This window comes from Pelobates fuscus, chromosome 2, assembly GCF_036172605.1.
Source record: "Pelobates fuscus isolate aPelFus1 chromosome 2, aPelFus1.pri, whole genome shotgun sequence".
Classification (NCBI taxonomy): Eukaryota; Metazoa; Chordata; class Amphibia; order Anura; family Pelobatidae; genus Pelobates; species Pelobates fuscus.
Genome location: NC_086318.1, coordinates 233,900,103 through 233,916,603, shown reverse-complemented (window position 1 = coordinate 233,916,603; position 16,501 = coordinate 233,900,103). Strand labels below are relative to the sequence as shown.

Here is a 16,501-nt window from a genome sequence, read left to right as displayed (position 1 = left end):
CCTTTGGGTGTGTGGACTGTGGGTCGGATTTTGTTCCGGTATGCCTCCCTGCCCAGAAGGAGGTTTGTTGTACCGAGTGGGGAGATGGAATCTTCGTCGGTTATGTTGGGTTGGGCGGTTTCGTTGGCCTCGCGAGCGTTGCTGTTGTTTCGCAGCGGCCATTTTGTGCCGTCCTCATGGCTGTGGTTGTGAGGGGGTGCCATGCTTAATTTCTGCGTGTGGTTGCAGGCGCCTCTCCAGCCTGAGCCAGAATGCTGCGAATATTGCGTCCAGCCGTGTTTTGTAATCAGCTTCGTCGGTAAGGCTTGCGTTCATTAACTCCGTGCTCTCCCCGGGTTGCTCGAGTGCTGTCATAGCGGCAGACCCAGGGGCACAACGAGACCGCTGGGTTTCAGGCTGTGTTGCGGGGGTGTTTTCCCCCAGCGAGGACCGGGATGACCCCCACCGGTCCAGAGGGGGGGGTAGCAGGGCTGTGTTATTTTCACGCTTGTGAGCGGCTCCCGCGCCAGGAGATCGGCCGCTTCCCCCATGCTGCAGGCTCCGCTCCAGTGTAGGCCTCATGCCCGGAACAGATGGTTTAATTGCGCATCGGTGCCAGACGGGTATCTGTCTGTTACTCTTGTGGACCTGCATCACTCTCTGGGCATCGTGTGCTGCTGGCATTATTATTTTCGATGAGATTCGCGTTTATGTGCCAGCTAGTGCAGGAGCACTCAGAGAGCACAACCGGCCATCTTGGCTGCCAGGCCCCGCCCCCCCTGTATGTATTATTTTAGCTCTGTCCTGATGAAAGTTTTTTGCTGTAAAAACTGAAACGTTTTTATTTTACAATTTTATGTTTAAAACTTTGCTTTTGTTTGCGGACTGTGCTAATTTTCAAGGGATTTATTCCTCATTCAGCCTTGCCATTGCTTGATTTGGCTGCAGAGTGCTGAGAGGATCACGTGGATGCCTTTCTTTTTTTCTACCGGGCACCAAAAGAATACTCCAGCCTGTCATGAGGGCAGCCCACAAGGAATTGTGCGCTCCACTGGTGCTTGAAGAAGCATAACTCTGAACTCCCATTGTACCAGTTATCACAAGCTCACGACATAGGTAGATCTCAAAGGCTACAAACATCTGCAGCAAAAGACACCTGAGATATCGGGACTGTTCCAATGTACACTGTGGACAAGGGGCATGGAGTCAGCTGATCAGAGGCCTACACTCTCCCATCTGAGGGTGGTATGGATGATGGGGACCTCAACACCCATCTCCACACACCTGTGATCCCAGTCATGGAGGGCTCTGTGCACAGAACCCCCTCTAGAACAAGGCATTCAAAATCTATTTGGACATTCAAAGGTTGTTCACGGACGATTTGGCAGTGGTGAAATCCGAAGTGCAGGTGGTCACCCTCGCGTCAGAGCCTCGGAAGAGGACATCATAGACCTCAAGCAAAGTCTGACTCCTATTGGGGAGATGGTCCAACAATTGCAGGCACGTTACTCTTCCCTTATGCTGCGGGTGGGTACCCTGGATGGAAAAGGTCGTCCAAAGAACCTGAACATAAGGGGAATTGCAGACACGGTTATGGTGGAAGAATTGCCCCACTTTATTAGACGGCTGGTGGCCACTCGATTACCTGCAAAGCAATTCAACATAGATGGTGTCTACCGCTTTCTAAGGCACGGGCTGCTGCCCCAAGAGACATAATATTGCTCTGTCAAACACTCCAAGACAAGCAAATCGTATTGGGTCTCACAACATCACATTCTTTAACAATCTTTACCGCTCCACTTTAATTTGGCGGACATCAATGCAACCATCACAAAGAGAGCTCCAGGAAGCGAAAGTAACGCACCGCTTGTCTGCTTCCAGTCTCTGAGAAGAGCTTGTTTAAGGCTATAAATGTGGTGCAGGCCACCAACCTTCTCTCAGCGCTTGGGGTGGGAGATGCAACACAGGAGCAATCAGGAATTCCTCCCACTCGCACCTGGAATGTGGCACACGAGACTCCCTTCACCCCTAGACACGGGCCGGACTCTGCCACTTAACTTTATTTACTTTAGTTTATACTCCGCTTTTCTTACAAGTTTACGTTCTGTGTTACTCACAACCTTTACTTCATAGGTGTCTACATTTAAAGGACCACTCTAGGCACCCAGACCACTTCAGCTTAATGAAGTGGTCTGGGTGCCAGGTCCAGCTAGGGTTAACTAATTGTTTTATAAACATAGCAGTTTCAGAGAAACTGCTATGTTTATCAATTAGTTAAGCCTTCCCCTATTTCCTCTAGTGGCTGTCTCACTGACAGCCGCTAGAGGCGCTTGCGTGATTCTCACTGTGAAATGCGTGCGCATTCAGCCGACGGGGAGGAACGGAGGCGGAGAGGAGGAGGAGAGCTCCCCGCCCAGCGCTGGAAAAAGGTAAGTTTTAACCCTTTTCCCCTTTCCAGAGCCGGGCGGGAGGGGGTCCCTGAGGATGGGGCACCCTCAGGGCACTCTAGTGCCAGGAAAACGAGTATGCTTTCCTGGCACTAGAGTGGTCCTTTAAGTTTAGGTGGTATCTGTGCTGATATTACTTTTCAATTGTTATATAGATACTTTTCCATAGAACATTTTTTCCGATGTCATTTAGTTACTCGTAACTCCTTTCCCCACCCGATACCCCCTTGGTTAGGGGTCATGTTATGCCTTGTTTAGTGAATGAGCGCATTCACTGGATCTTGTGTTTGTTTTTTTAAAATAAATGTCTCAGTGGGGACTAAAACCTTGATTTTGTTTGTTTTTGTGCGAAGATGATGGCTGCTTAAATAAAGCGACGTCACTTTTGATCAATATCAGGTCTCTCAAGTGCTCTTATACGCTGAACTATAACTTTTAGGTCGGAGATATTGCAGCAGGAGCAGTTAAGTGGAGAAACATTAAGTGCGGAACCCTGGGTTATGCGTGTGTTTGTGTATGTATGTATGTATGTATGTATGTATGTATGTGTGTATGTATGTATATATATTTTCTTTTTTTGCACGCATAGTGTTTATTGTCTGATACCATGCACATCATTTGGTGGCTGCACTTAATGCCACCTGGAAGGTGGCATATATAATAATCAAACAAGTATATCTTTAACTCTGTATGTTTTCTGGCAATTGTATCAGCTCAATATGTGTATACGTGACTTCATATTTTTGGATGGAAGTCTTTTTACTGTGTTTATATGCACTGCATTCTGCTTGTGTGTGTTTCAAATAATTTAAATGTAAACTTTTCGAAAGTTAAATCAGAGGTAAGTTTTGAGTAATGTTGGCAAACCCTGAATTACGTATTTTTCACTCCTAAGACTGAAGGAACGGTTCCACTACCTTCAATGGAAAGGAGTAACTAAATGGGGAGACAGAATCACACAAATCCTTATAAAATAACCAGCTGAATGGTTCACTTAAAGGAAAACCATCACCTCAACACTATCTTTTAATATAATGTTTCTTTCATCAAGTTTTGAAAGGAAATGCATTATTTGATAAATGAAATATGTTAAAAATAAATAAATAATGAAAACCCTAACTTTAACATAAGGCCTTTTCATTCAGGCATATACATGCATCTTGGGTCAGTCAGGGTTTGATTTTGACAATAGATCTGATGATATTCCTGTACTGTGCTGGGAGTGAAGCAGGGAAGACTACAGAGACTAGTTTATGGATGTTTTCAGACTCTGTCTGACCCAAGGTGAAGGATCCTGTTGCATGTTTTTTTTTTGTTTTTTTTTGCATCTACTTCATTTAACATTTCCTTTCAAAACACCATGAAATGATCATTATGTAAAATAGTGTTGAGGTGACGGTTGTCCTTTAAGTAACATGTACTGTTAAATTTAGAGTTTAGATTGGTGACATCCAATTGTATTGTTTTCTAACAAAACTGATTGAAGTTGATAAATTTGCACTATATTTAGTGAACAATTTATTGCCCTAGAGAGACACTCTTATTGTACATTTCTTCTTTCTGTGGGAGTCTTTATTTTTCGTTTTAAGAGTTTTGTTTGTATGTGTGTTTTCTTTTCTATTGCAGTAAGCGTAGAAAGGAGCTTGAGCCACAGTCTTCTCCTGATTCTGCCAGTTCACATGAAGAAAGGGATAATAAGAAGGACAGAAATGAAGAGTTTAAAGGTCCACAGGAGCCTAAAGAGTTTTCTGGATTTTCTGGAGTGAACAGATCCAGAGGGACATTTGTAAGTTAATATTAAAGATTGGTGCCAAGTGTAAAAGTATATTTGAGAAATGGAGTATTCATAGTCCGGCTTACCATAAACAAAGTGGTGTTTTTTGTTGTTGTTTTTACCGAGGAGGGGGTTTAAATGTTACTTGCAAATGGGGCATACATAGTTCACTCTTTGGGCATTTCTGTTTATTTAGTAATGAGACATTGAAGAGATGTCTGCTACTGTTACTTACAAAGTTGTAAAAGCAGTCACCATAGAAACCAGGGGAATGCATTTTTCACTAGCTTTTATTGTTCTAGGTCTACTTTTAGAACTTTGCCGTACTTAGCAACATTTTCATAAGTCTATGTCATTGTCTTGCAATTGTACTTTGATGGTACATAATAAGATATCTGTGCCACTAGTTTGATCTCCCTTGTTATGTTTGTGGGCTTACCTGTGACAATAACTTCTAAGTGTTTAGATGTCCTTCTAGTCTAGATCATCTCCTGCTTGCTATTTTTCCCTCTACCACCCCATGCCCTTTTTGTCCTCATTGTTAATCTTGTGGCAGTTATTTTGTTGATTTGATTGTTCACTCTGTGGTCAAGAGCAGTCTTCATTTGTTGCTTCCTCTGTGTGCGTCACGTTTCCCCATCAACCCTTTCATTCCAATAGTCTTCTTTGCTGTTATGTTATCAATGTTGCTTCACCCCACACAAATTATTTCAGTTGATCTATATATTAGATTCCCTCCTAACCATTTTTCTAAGGCTTTTTGCCTCCTCAACACTCAATCACCCACTCTGGGCCCCAGCTTTCAGTAATTTTGTTCTCAAGTCTTACCCATCACTACAGATGTTTTCTGACACCAATTCATGCATTTGATAGGTATTGGTCTCATGTATAATCTGTATATTTTTTTCCACGCTTAAATGTTTTTGCTCAAATATTTTGCAGAATGCTGCACCATAAGGCTTTCTACTTGACCATTGTCCTAACTGCACTGAATGTGCTGCTTTTAATTCACAACCTGACTGCAGACAATCAGAAATAATAGAGGCTGGTAGTGAAATTATTTCTATATGTCTCCCAGGTTGTCCCCACTTTTTGCAGATTACCTTTTAGTTCAGGCAACTTAGTGCTGTTAGTGGTTGAACTGTGTACATATAATTGATAAGGAAGTGTTTTTTTTTTTTACTTTTTTTGTTTTCCTGAGTAAAAGCTAAGGAGGCAGTTTTGTGTGCAAAAAATAGAGCATACTAAGGAGGCAAAAAATTGTCAAATGTAGTTAATTTGTATCAGAGTACCTTTAACCTCCCAAGTTCCGTTTCCAAACCCTTTCATGGCAACATTCCCCTAGTAAATCTCTTTCACTTGTGGATTTTCACATTAGACTGTTGGGCAAAGAATTACAGGGGCCGAACCAAACGAACTTTATTTGTTATGCTGTAGGCACAGACCTACAGAGAGTTCTTTAAATTGAAGAGTACTGTTTGATTTAGGCCTGAGTTTCCAAATCAAATTATTGTACATGCTCTTATATTTTTTGTTCCCTTAGTACAGTACTACACTTTTTAGAGATATATTCCAGGTTATCTGTGACAGTCCATTATTGTCTTAAAGGGACATTATAGTCACCAAAACAACTTTAGCTTAATAAAGCCGTTTTGGTGCATTGGTTTATATTCCTACAGTCTCACTGCTAGATTCTCTGCCAGTTAGAAGTTAAATCAGTTTTGTTTGTTTATTCAGCCCTAGCCACACCTCCCCTGGCTGTGACCCACACAGCCTGCCTTAAAACGAAATGGTTTTATTTTTAATCAGATGTAACTTATTTTAAAAGTTTTTATCTTCTGCTCTGTAAATTGAATTTTAATAACATACAGGAGGCATCCGTGGGTTCTACCAAGCTATTAACAGAGCAGGAGATTAAAAAAAATACAATACTAAATTAAACAGAATTTACACTACAGGAAGTGTAATCATTAGATGACTCCTATCGGGAAGTGTTTATGAAGGCTGTATAAGTCACATGCAGGGAAGTAAATGAGGTCTTAAATTTTATTTATTTTTTTTGCTTGCACACTACATGACACTGTTTTAATTCCCTTTTGCTTGCCTAGTGGAAGTAACAATTTTAGTAATCTATTTTAGTATTTTAGGTACATGTCATTTTGACCAAGTGCCTATCTCGGCAAAGCCGCCTGAAAATGCTAATTTGGTCACTGTCACATTCTCTTCGACACCTTTATTTTCTGTTAAGTGGTTTAGTTAGGCTCATTTTTTGGTTTGTTTTGTTTTTTTAATTACCTGGTAAAATGACCGTTTCTCACTGTGGGCAGCAATGAGGAACTTCTTGTGATCCAGTTCAATATTCAATGCAAAATACTGTGGCATGTATATGTATTTTAAAGTACAACCATTATTAAATGGTTTTGTGGCAAAACTGATGTTGGTAGTCCAAGCAATTCAAATGAAAACAGTATGGAAGAGGAACTATGGGAGAGTAATTTATATTGTTCCCTGATGCCCCTATCAACTCATTTAAAAAAAGTTTATTAGTATTTTCTGAACATAGTTACTGCCCGTTTCCAAGTTTGTAACCCTGGCCCTGATCCTGTTCAGTTTTACCTGTATTAATTTGCTTTTGTTAGCCCCCCCCCCCCCCCCCCCACACACACTTATTATTCAATAAAATTCTCTTTTCACGTAGCTTATCTAGAAATGATTCACAGCCAAGAGATGTTTTATATAGCATGGTACCAAGATGCATAGAAATTATTTTCACTGTAGGTCGAAAATTCCTAATACTCCTTTTGTTTTCCCTTACATCTAAAAACCATACTTTTGATTTGAGACTTTGTCTTTAGCTGTCAGTATGTCCTTCGTCAGGATTTTGTCAAGGAATATTGCACCAGCTGACATCAACCTAGCATCATTTTAATGATTACAAATGGTAAAATCTGTGTGCATTATGCCTTATATACCATTTGTTTTGTTTTTTTAAAAACATTTTTAGTGGGATTGTGTATCATTAAAAAGAAATTGTTTTTGATATATTGAATTGCATTTTGATATATGAATTGCTTTCTTAAACATGACCGGATTAATAATCGGAGAGAATAGACCAGATAATATTTATTTTCGTGTTCAAAGTGATTCCTCCACCAACTAAAACATTGTTTAGCAGTTTCGAATTAGAGGCAGAGCCCGTGGACGAGGAGTGTTTGCTGGAACAAGTACTGGTCCTGTGAATATGTCCACAGCTTTTCAAAAGCGTCCTAAAGAAGAGGAGTGGGATCCAGAATATACTCCTAAGAGCAAGAAATATTTTCTGGTGGGTGTTGAAGAGGTTTTTATGCATGATCCAATTGCTCACAAACATGGAATATGTTTATTAAATTACAATCAACCCCTTCAATACCATAATAAGTATAAACATTTTTATTTTCATGTATTTTGCGGCGTGAAATTACTTCATAAAACCTCACTCATCCTCAGTATACTCTGATTGCCAACCTATAGATAAAAAAAAATTTCTCTGCCATGAGCCACGAGTCACTGATATAGTGAATCTAAAGTTGCTTGAAAAATAAGCTTACCTCCTGCTTTCAAATAGTACAAGAAGTTTCAATGGATTATAGCCTTCTTAAGTCATGGAGTGGGAGGAGTGAGTTGACTCTACCATTTCAATGTCAGCAATACATTTGCAGTCCAGAGATTGATAAAAAAAAAATTGCTATAGCAGTTTAGCATAGTACCTTTTATTTTAGAAATAGAGGATTTAACTGTATTTTCTGTATGTGGATGTTACGCTCAAATGTCTGTTTAGTCTGTTGCTTTTACAGACAAAAAACAATCCTGGTCATAATCTATTCAGATCGCACCACTTGTGTGGTACGATTGCTGCAATCTGAATAAATTCTGACCGGGATTTTGGCAGGCTTGGGTGTTCCAAGCCTCTATTTTTGGTGTTTGCTGGGATCACTTTGCATGATGTACATGGTGGGAGAATATCTATCTGTCTATAAACAGGGGTAGGTGCGAATGTATTCTTAAGGGCATTACATATTGACTAAATGTTTGTTTTTTTGTGTCCTTCATTAAACTTGCAGCACTGTGGTAGTGCATCAGAAATTCTTGTTGCACTTGTTCTGATTTTTTTTTTGTTTTTGTCTGTTGTTGTATATAACACTACTTAGGAGCCAATGTGGTTTTTGAACTACCTGCACAAAATTACAATTGTTTGAATTACTTTTTTTTTTTTAACTGGTACTGTGGTATCCCCCATTTTATAGTGATTTTACATAGAGATGTGTACATTTACATATTTAACATTTTTACGTTTGCAAAGCAGTCTATACTTAAAATAGTTGTATGTTTGTTAGCTATGCATCCCTTGCTTCAAATAAATGTTATTCTAATATTTTGTCAATAAAGTTTTCGGTAGTGAAAAAGTTGAAGGCCCACTGTCACTTGCATTTTTTTTTTATTTTTTATTCCCTTTTCTCAAAGACAGTAAGAGGCAAGTGGTAGCTTATATGAAATTGCAAGGTACGAAAGACTCACTAAAACTCGTCTTTTTGCCATTGGATGCATACCATAAAGATGTTGCTAGTTTGTCTTATGTATATGAATTTTTTTTTTTATTTCAGTGAAAGTTTTACAAAACGTATACGTGTATTTTTTTAATAAAGATTCTATGATAGCAAAAACTCATGTGACAGTGCTGCTTTAAGATTTGTGTTTAAGTAAAATGTCTAGAAGAGGACATGTCTATCGTCCATAAGACAGCACATTAACAAGGAAACCTGTACTTCAAAAATGGGCACATGAGTAAAAAGGATATGTTAAATGTCAGACAAAAAAGGGTACTTGAAACGCAGTTATAAAAGGGTAGTACTTTGGAAACAAAATATCACCTGTTTATTTGCAAGCCAAGCCTTATTAATGGTGACAATATAGGTTATTCAAACTCTCACGGCTTAAGTTGACACCCCACAACTTTAATCATTTGATCATGGAGACAATGCATTCTAAAATGAAAGCTGCTCAGCTCTGTTTGTTCCCAGTTTCTGCTGGGACCAGTAAGGGGCTGAGTTTTCTTGACCAATACTGGTCCTGCTACTGTTTTCATTGGGAGTGCTTGGAATAAACCCTTGTGGTAAGTCAGTCTTGTGGGTTACATTTTATTTCAAAGTATTGTGTATAAAAATTTGCTTTGAACATGTTTATGAAATAGTTTTTGATGCTACAATTACAGCTACAAACCTGTATTATGGTGAAAACCCAGACTAGCTCTCATTCAGTGACAATTTGCTTCTTTTTGTGGCCTTATTTGTATTTTCCCATGTGGTTAAAGGATTTTCCTCACATTGTAGCTATGGCTTTGTAGAAGTGGAGTTATCTGGATTTTGCTGTGTTGTTTTAGCATGATGACAGAGATGATGGAGTTGATTACTGGGCAAAAAGAGCAAGAGGCCGTGGCAACTTTCAACGTGACAGGGGTCGCTTTACATTTAAAAAATCTGGGAGCAGCCCAAAATGGACTCATGATAAATACCAAGGAGATGGCATACTAGAGGATGAAGAAGAAGTATTGGAAGAGAGACACAAAGATGAATAGGTATATTATGTTGGACTGTTTTTCAATTATTTAACGGCTATCTACATTTACAGATTGATTTTTTTTTTTTTTTTTTTTAAAGCCGCAATTAAAGCAACTTATGATTTCACTGCTGTGCAATAAAATTAAGGGAAATGCTAATCTAGAATATAGTTTTGGTTCTCATGAACCTGTGCTTTCACTTTTTTTATTTTTTATTTTTATTTTCTGTGTGCAAGCTTTGTGGGATGTAACCTCTTATATACATTTGCAAACTGACATTTTTTAAAAAAAATTATGTTAAATATGAGTATCTGTATAATATCTCTATATAATTTTGTAATACAGACATTTTAGTAAATTGTGATTTATTTTGGTGCATCTACTAACTTATAAATGTTCCATTATGGGCACTCACATGTAAGTGGTCTTTGGTTTGAAATACTGCTTATTCATTTTGAAGATCTTGGTGCATTTTTTGTTTAATCCTGTTGTCACGCAGAAGCACTGAGCATCCAAAAACAGCAGTGGTGCTTGCAACCAAAGATGACTTATAGGTGGTTGCTCCAGTGGAGAAAGAGATGCAACAAAAATGTTTGTTTAAAACTGATCTGTCATGGTTTTTACATGAACATCCTCTTAATTATACTAGTATGTGGTGATCCAGAGCTGCTCTGTTTTTCATTGTTGCTGCATAAACTGTTGACTCTATATGAATAAGGTATTAAAAACACGAAACATGGCTTTATAACATTATCTTCCTTTTGGCAGGACTGACTTGCAAAGAAGAAAGAAATTACAATTAACTTTTTTAATGAGATCCACTAATTGAATGTAAGCATTTGATTTTAATTCTACTCGATAGTTTAAATTTTGATGGACTGTAACTTAGTTTTAAAGACTGTCGGCATAACATTCTGCCATCACCCCTGCTGAAGAAAAGAACAGAACTTGTCTTCTGGCCATTGAAAAACCATCAACTTTTAAAAACCTGCTTTTTAAGAGTTCCATTTCATGTATTTCTGCCAGATGTGTGGTAATGATTGTGAATGTCCTTTTTATTTTTTCTGTGAATCCTGTCATAAAGTAAACATTTGTTCAGTTGGTAAATGTAAGTTTATAACAAAATGTTATGGATAATATATTTCCTAAACGGATGTGTATGTGTCTCTTTTTATGAAATCTTGTTTGCTGAGGTGTAATACTAGTGTTTTATATAATGCTTATTGTATTTAATGTCACATAAGTCAACATTAGAAATTAAGCTTGTATTCACTGATATCTTACACATAGTAAATGATTTGTCTTCTTCCTAACAGCACTGATATTTAGTAAAGGGGCAAGAAACTTAAGTTTGCTTGTTTACAGTCTGTATAAGAGAAACAAATGTGCATTATCAGTCTATTATGTAGATCTGGAAGGTGCCTGCGAATAATGTCTTTCAGTCATAGGCTAGCTGTTTTCCCCCCTTCATATTTCTGACCGTACTTCTCATTGCACAATATACCTCGGTATTTAGAATAATATAGAAAATCTGGGCTAGTAATGCAGATATTTCTATCCCTGTCAGATTGAAACTAATGTATAAATCCAAATTAAATAAATCTAAATATGAACTAGTAAAATAAAGGTACTTGAGAACAAGTGCCACATACACACACCACTCCCCGTGTACAAATGGTACCAATAGAAAATGGGCAAAAGTAGTTAAGAATACTTATACATGTGCAGATAATGTTCCATGTAATAGATTCCTAAAACACAAAAAAAAATACATAGTATAGACTGTATTTACAAATAAATAAGTATAAGAGTAATTGGATACACTCACGAATTCCAGAGCCGTGCCAGGCTCTGTGTATAATGCCCAAGGGTGGCTCAAAAGGCTATGTGGAGGATCTTGAATGATGTCCCCCAAGACTCAGGAAAAAGCAGCAATGATATTTAAAAATAAACAAATTTATTACAATAAATGTTAAACAAACGGTGCAGGTCCCATATGGTGACACACAAGCTCACAGCTATGCAGACGCGTTTCAACTCAGTCAGAGTTTTCATCAGTGCATAAAAATTATACAGCTGCTTTTCCTTTTAAATTTGCTGCTTCTATGGCTGCCGTTCACGTGGGCGGAAGTTTGGCTGACCAGCGTCCGATGTCATTTCCGGTATTTTCTGCGCTAATTTCATCAGTTTAGTTTAATTCAGTTAATTTGCCCAATTGAAGCAGAAAGCTCCATATTATAAATGGGCACCTATAATAACTCGTAAAGTGCATAAAAATAGAAAATTAATCATAATATAAAGTAAAATAGCAACATGTGCATCTATAAAAAAAAAAAGATAACCATAATCGTATATATCTCTTCTCTGTGGATCCCCTACAAGGGGGAAATGATAAGAGACATAAAGAGTAATTATACATAATATCATAAAAGTTTATGTCACATATACAATATGTAGACACAGCCCATATAGATAGGATTGGTTGAAATGTGAACTAGATCTGTGTAATGGGGATATCCATACAACTGTTGATTGATTAGTAATCTTAAATAAGTAGCTAAAGTTTTAAAAGGTACAAATTGTAGATTATGCTAGCTTTAGTGTACCTATAATCTTAATTTTATTAATGACAGGAGGCTTCGTATTTGCTTAAGTCTCTCTTTACTAGAACTCCACAGCAGCACAGAAAAACAACCAATCAGAAAAAAGTTAAATACTATAAAACTCCCCTCCCCATGCATCATTTCCTCTTTCAAGCTGCGACAAAAACAGAATAAAAGGCAGAGAACATCATGGGGAAGAAACGAAGTCCTAGACACGATGAATATAATGACGTCCACCATCCGAGAGTAACCGTCAAACTAGATAGTGTTGATGGACTGTAAACTGAAACGAAAGAAAAACAGAATCGAACAGGTTGATTATCCAATGAAATGTACTCTGAATAAACATGTAGGTACCCAATGTAGCAACCAAAATTACCTTAAAATGAAGATATCCCAACCCTACTTATGAAAGAAAAGACATAAGAGCATGCAACAGGTAGCAGAGACAACAAGCAGAGTTGCATAGGTACCTGATTAAACCAAACTATAAACATAGAACAAGGGAGGGATAAAAATGGGTGGGAAATACTCGCCTCCTGTCATTAATAAAATTAAGATTATAGGTACACTAAAGCTAGCATAATCTACAATTTTATAACATGACAGGAGGCTTCGTATTTGCTGTTTCAACGCTCAGATCACCAATCCAACGCTGGTTGTGTCGCTGGTACCTATTCCAGGAGATAGCAGAGTAATCCTAATTGTACTTACCAACTGCGAAAAAACGACAGTAGACGAATCAATGAAGATGTCAGCCGATGAAGCATCTCAACACACAGAAAAAACACCATCTGCTGATAGATCCAACAAACTTGTGTTGTCACCCGCTTCCTAGCGGTTGGGACCTGAGCTTGCAACTGACCTATCAGCTATTTTCCTGTAGTTGTAAAATAACGAAGGCCTTTTGCGGATGCAAGGCCGCGAGGAGAAACTGCCACCAAGACGCAATATAACCGAGTATGATCCTTCGTTCTCTCCTGGTCTACCTGGTGAGATGTCTCATCCGAGGATAAATCTGTAGTGCCTGCGAGAGGGTTGTCAACTAGCCGTATCCTGAGTGATTCCGACATTCCAAATGGACTGTGTAATCCTCGGACTCTGTAGAGAAAAGATTCCAAAAGGACGTCTAGTCATGGTTCCGAACTGAACTCGTGTGGAGGAACAGTGGTCGACTATTTTCTGGAATAGTGAATCCCAGAAATATTCAAAGGGATGGAGAGTGCAAACCGGAGTGCAGATTTCCATCCAGGTATGTCCTCGCCTAAGAGTGAAAGGTGTCCGTGTAGGAGTCAGGGTACCCCAGGTACTCTCACAAGGTCTCGTAGGTCTCCTCGACGGTAGTTGAAGAGTAGGTTAGCGTGAATCAAAAAAGGCAGAATGGCTCCCGCGAGGGGTAAATAGCTAATAGACGGAGGACCCACCAACTCCGAATCCTGTTCACCAGATATGCGTTCCGAGGAGATGGGGCCGTCCTGCCCCCTTCTCCCAAGGTCGTAATGAGCAGGGAACTCAAGCCAACCGGGATGTCCGGTCTTACCATGTGAACCATGTGTACGGTTACCCAGAGACCGGATAACTGGCCCTCCTTAATCTTGGTATCCGAGCGAGGCAGTGTCCTTTCGCTCCATGAAGGTTTCCGTAGCTCCTGTCATCTTGATATGGGAGAAACGGTCTGTGCGGTTGGTCCGCAATAGCCTGGATATCCAAAACAGAAAGCAGATTTACGATTTATAAGGTGTAGAAAATACCAAACACCTGCACTCTCGTAATACCTGAAGCCATCCGTTAGCCATACTATCTTCAGTAGTGTGTGTACCTAAGTGATCCGGACCCAGTAGAGCCCTCACAGGAGATAGAATAGAGGGATCCAGACTAAAGTTTATATCTTGTATGGCTAGGCAGTCCTCTATAACGAAATCAGTAGTACGGGCGTCAGATCCAATTGAATGCAGGAGGGACGCCCCTCTATGTAGTCACCGATGTCTTGCACAGGTACAAGCCTGTGTGGTGAGCGAATGGCCGGCCCTGTAGAGTGACGAGTGTATGAGAGAGCCGCGTTCTCATCTAATGTGATCGACTAACGTGATAGCGTCCGGCCGATAGCCTGAGCGGGCCGCGCCTGTTAACAACCAAACAGTAGGGTTTACATCCGTGATCGGTTCCTTCTATGAGAACGTGTCCTCCAAACATGTACTCTGTATCCAGCCCAGTATTCGGCCGAGGTTGAGGGAGGGCTGTGTCCCTCAATAACAAATCAGTGTCCGTCCTGTATCTGAGAGGGTTCGCTCTCTGTTCCTGAAAATAAAGTATTCTTGAATCGGGATGATGGAGGGCCGCACCCTCCTGTGGTCCAAACTAGAGTCCCTAGAGACTCGGGGTGACCAATTGCAGGGTACACCCAATACCAATATCAGTATAAGGCTGATGGCAATCCACGGAAGAAAACAACAATGGAAAAGAAAAACTACCAACTGTCCGCCCGGATCCCGTGCACGCGCGCAGGGTCCAGGACGACCGTTGGTAGCCGGAGGAAAGCTAGAGACGTTCTCCGCAATCCACAAGCGCCCGGGAGGTCGGGGGAGGTCAAGTCAGGCCTCTCGACGACCCGAGCGAAAGGAAAAGGAAGTTACGAAAACAAAAAAATTAACGTAGATAAGAGAAAATACATAAATTCTAGAACAGATAGAAGGGAAAATAGCAGGCCGGAAGGTAAGACCCACTGAACCGAGCCAGGAGCTAACCTAACGTGGGAAGTAACTACCGATACCTCTAAGGATACCGGGGAGCAGATACGGAGGTAGATGTAAAGGCAAGGAAAAAAAAAACACCGCGTTCTCCTTAGGTGTCTGAGCACCGATCCTTGCCTGTGCGAAGTCTTCCTTGGAGATGTATGACCGGGTGCCTTACAAAAAACCCTGCCCTTCAGGCATGAGGTTCAGGGCCTTCACCCTACCCACCATATTCAGATGGCCGTATACTGGTTTCCTCTTGGATAGATTGGCAAAGGTGCCTGTCTGGACACCTGCCTATTTCCATGTCACTGGTGGGCACCGGCATTCCCCAGTGATATTCCCCCAGTTCTGCGGCCTAGCAGGGGTTCGGCACCCAGACCTAACAGGCCGTCTTAATAGGTACCGACATAGCCGGCCGCACTTGCATAGCAGGTCGTACTTATGGGCACAGACATAGCAGGCCGATCTTATGGGCACAGACATAGCAGGCCGGTCTTATGGGCACAGACAAAAAGCAGGCCGTTCTTATGGGCACAGACAAAAAGCAGGCCGTTCTTATGGGCACAGACAATAGCAGGCCGTTCTTATGGGCACAGGCAATAGCAGGCCGTTCTTATGGGCACAGACAATAGCAGGCCGATCTTATGGGCACAGACAATAGCAGGCCGTTCTTATGGGCACAGACAATAGCAGGCCGTTCTTATGGGCACAGACATAGCAGGCCGTTCTTATGGGCACAGACATAGCAGGCCGTTCTTATGGGCACAGACATAGCAGGCCGTTCTTATGGGCACAGACATAGCAGGCCGATCTTATGGGCGCAGGCATAGCAGGCCATTCTTATGGGCACAGACATAGCAGGCCATTCTTATGGGCACAGACATAGCAGGCCGATCTTATGGGCACAGACATAGCAGGCCGTTCTTATGGGCACAGACATAGCAGGCCGATCCTGGTTGTGTATTATTGTTATATTATGATAACATGTTATTCAAAATAGCGCCCTCCGATTCCGTAGCGTGTTACAATGGGTATTGAATGAGTAATGGGGACCTCCTAGTTCCAGTGGAGGTCTATAAGAATAGCAGATTCTGAGAGCATCCTGACATAGGAACTCTAGACTCCAACCCATTAGGCAGTGTAATGCCGTGTGAATAAACCTAAACCGGGACTGGCAGTCCCTAGATGCCCAGCAGGCAAATAGTGGTATTCAGTCTGTATTGGGTATAAGTGGAAGTTGTTCCAGAGGCTATCATGTCCATGAATGTAAGATACACTGAGCAATACTCTCCTTAAACTGTGAATTGGTATGCCCATGTTCACACAGATCTGTTGGAAATTCCTTATCATATAATAGATTACCCTCATCA

General features: G+C 40.5%; 1 protein-coding gene across 3 annotated transcripts in view; it reads left to right on the top strand.

Annotated features, from left to right (window-relative positions):
- Window positions 1-10,943, top strand: part of BCLAF1 (BCL2 associated transcription factor 1) — a 48,780-nt gene extending 37,837 nt beyond the window's left edge. Inside the window, exons 10-13 of one of the 3 annotated variants that reach the window (XM_063443267.1) lie at window positions 4,053-4,212; window positions 7,376-7,522; window positions 9,617-9,811; window positions 10,562-10,943. In XM_063443267.1, the coding sequence (XP_063299337.1) occupies window positions 4,053-4,212; window positions 7,376-7,522; window positions 9,617-9,811 (502 nt within the window). In that variant the 3' untranslated portion in view covers window positions 10,562-10,943. Of the gene's footprint in view, window positions 1-4,052; window positions 4,213-7,372; window positions 7,523-9,616; window positions 9,812-10,561 lie in introns of all 3 variants that reach the window. The other 2 variants (XM_063443266.1, XM_063443268.1) reach the window with 2 other exon arrangements.
- Window positions 10,944-16,501: the final 5,558 nt, after the last annotated feature.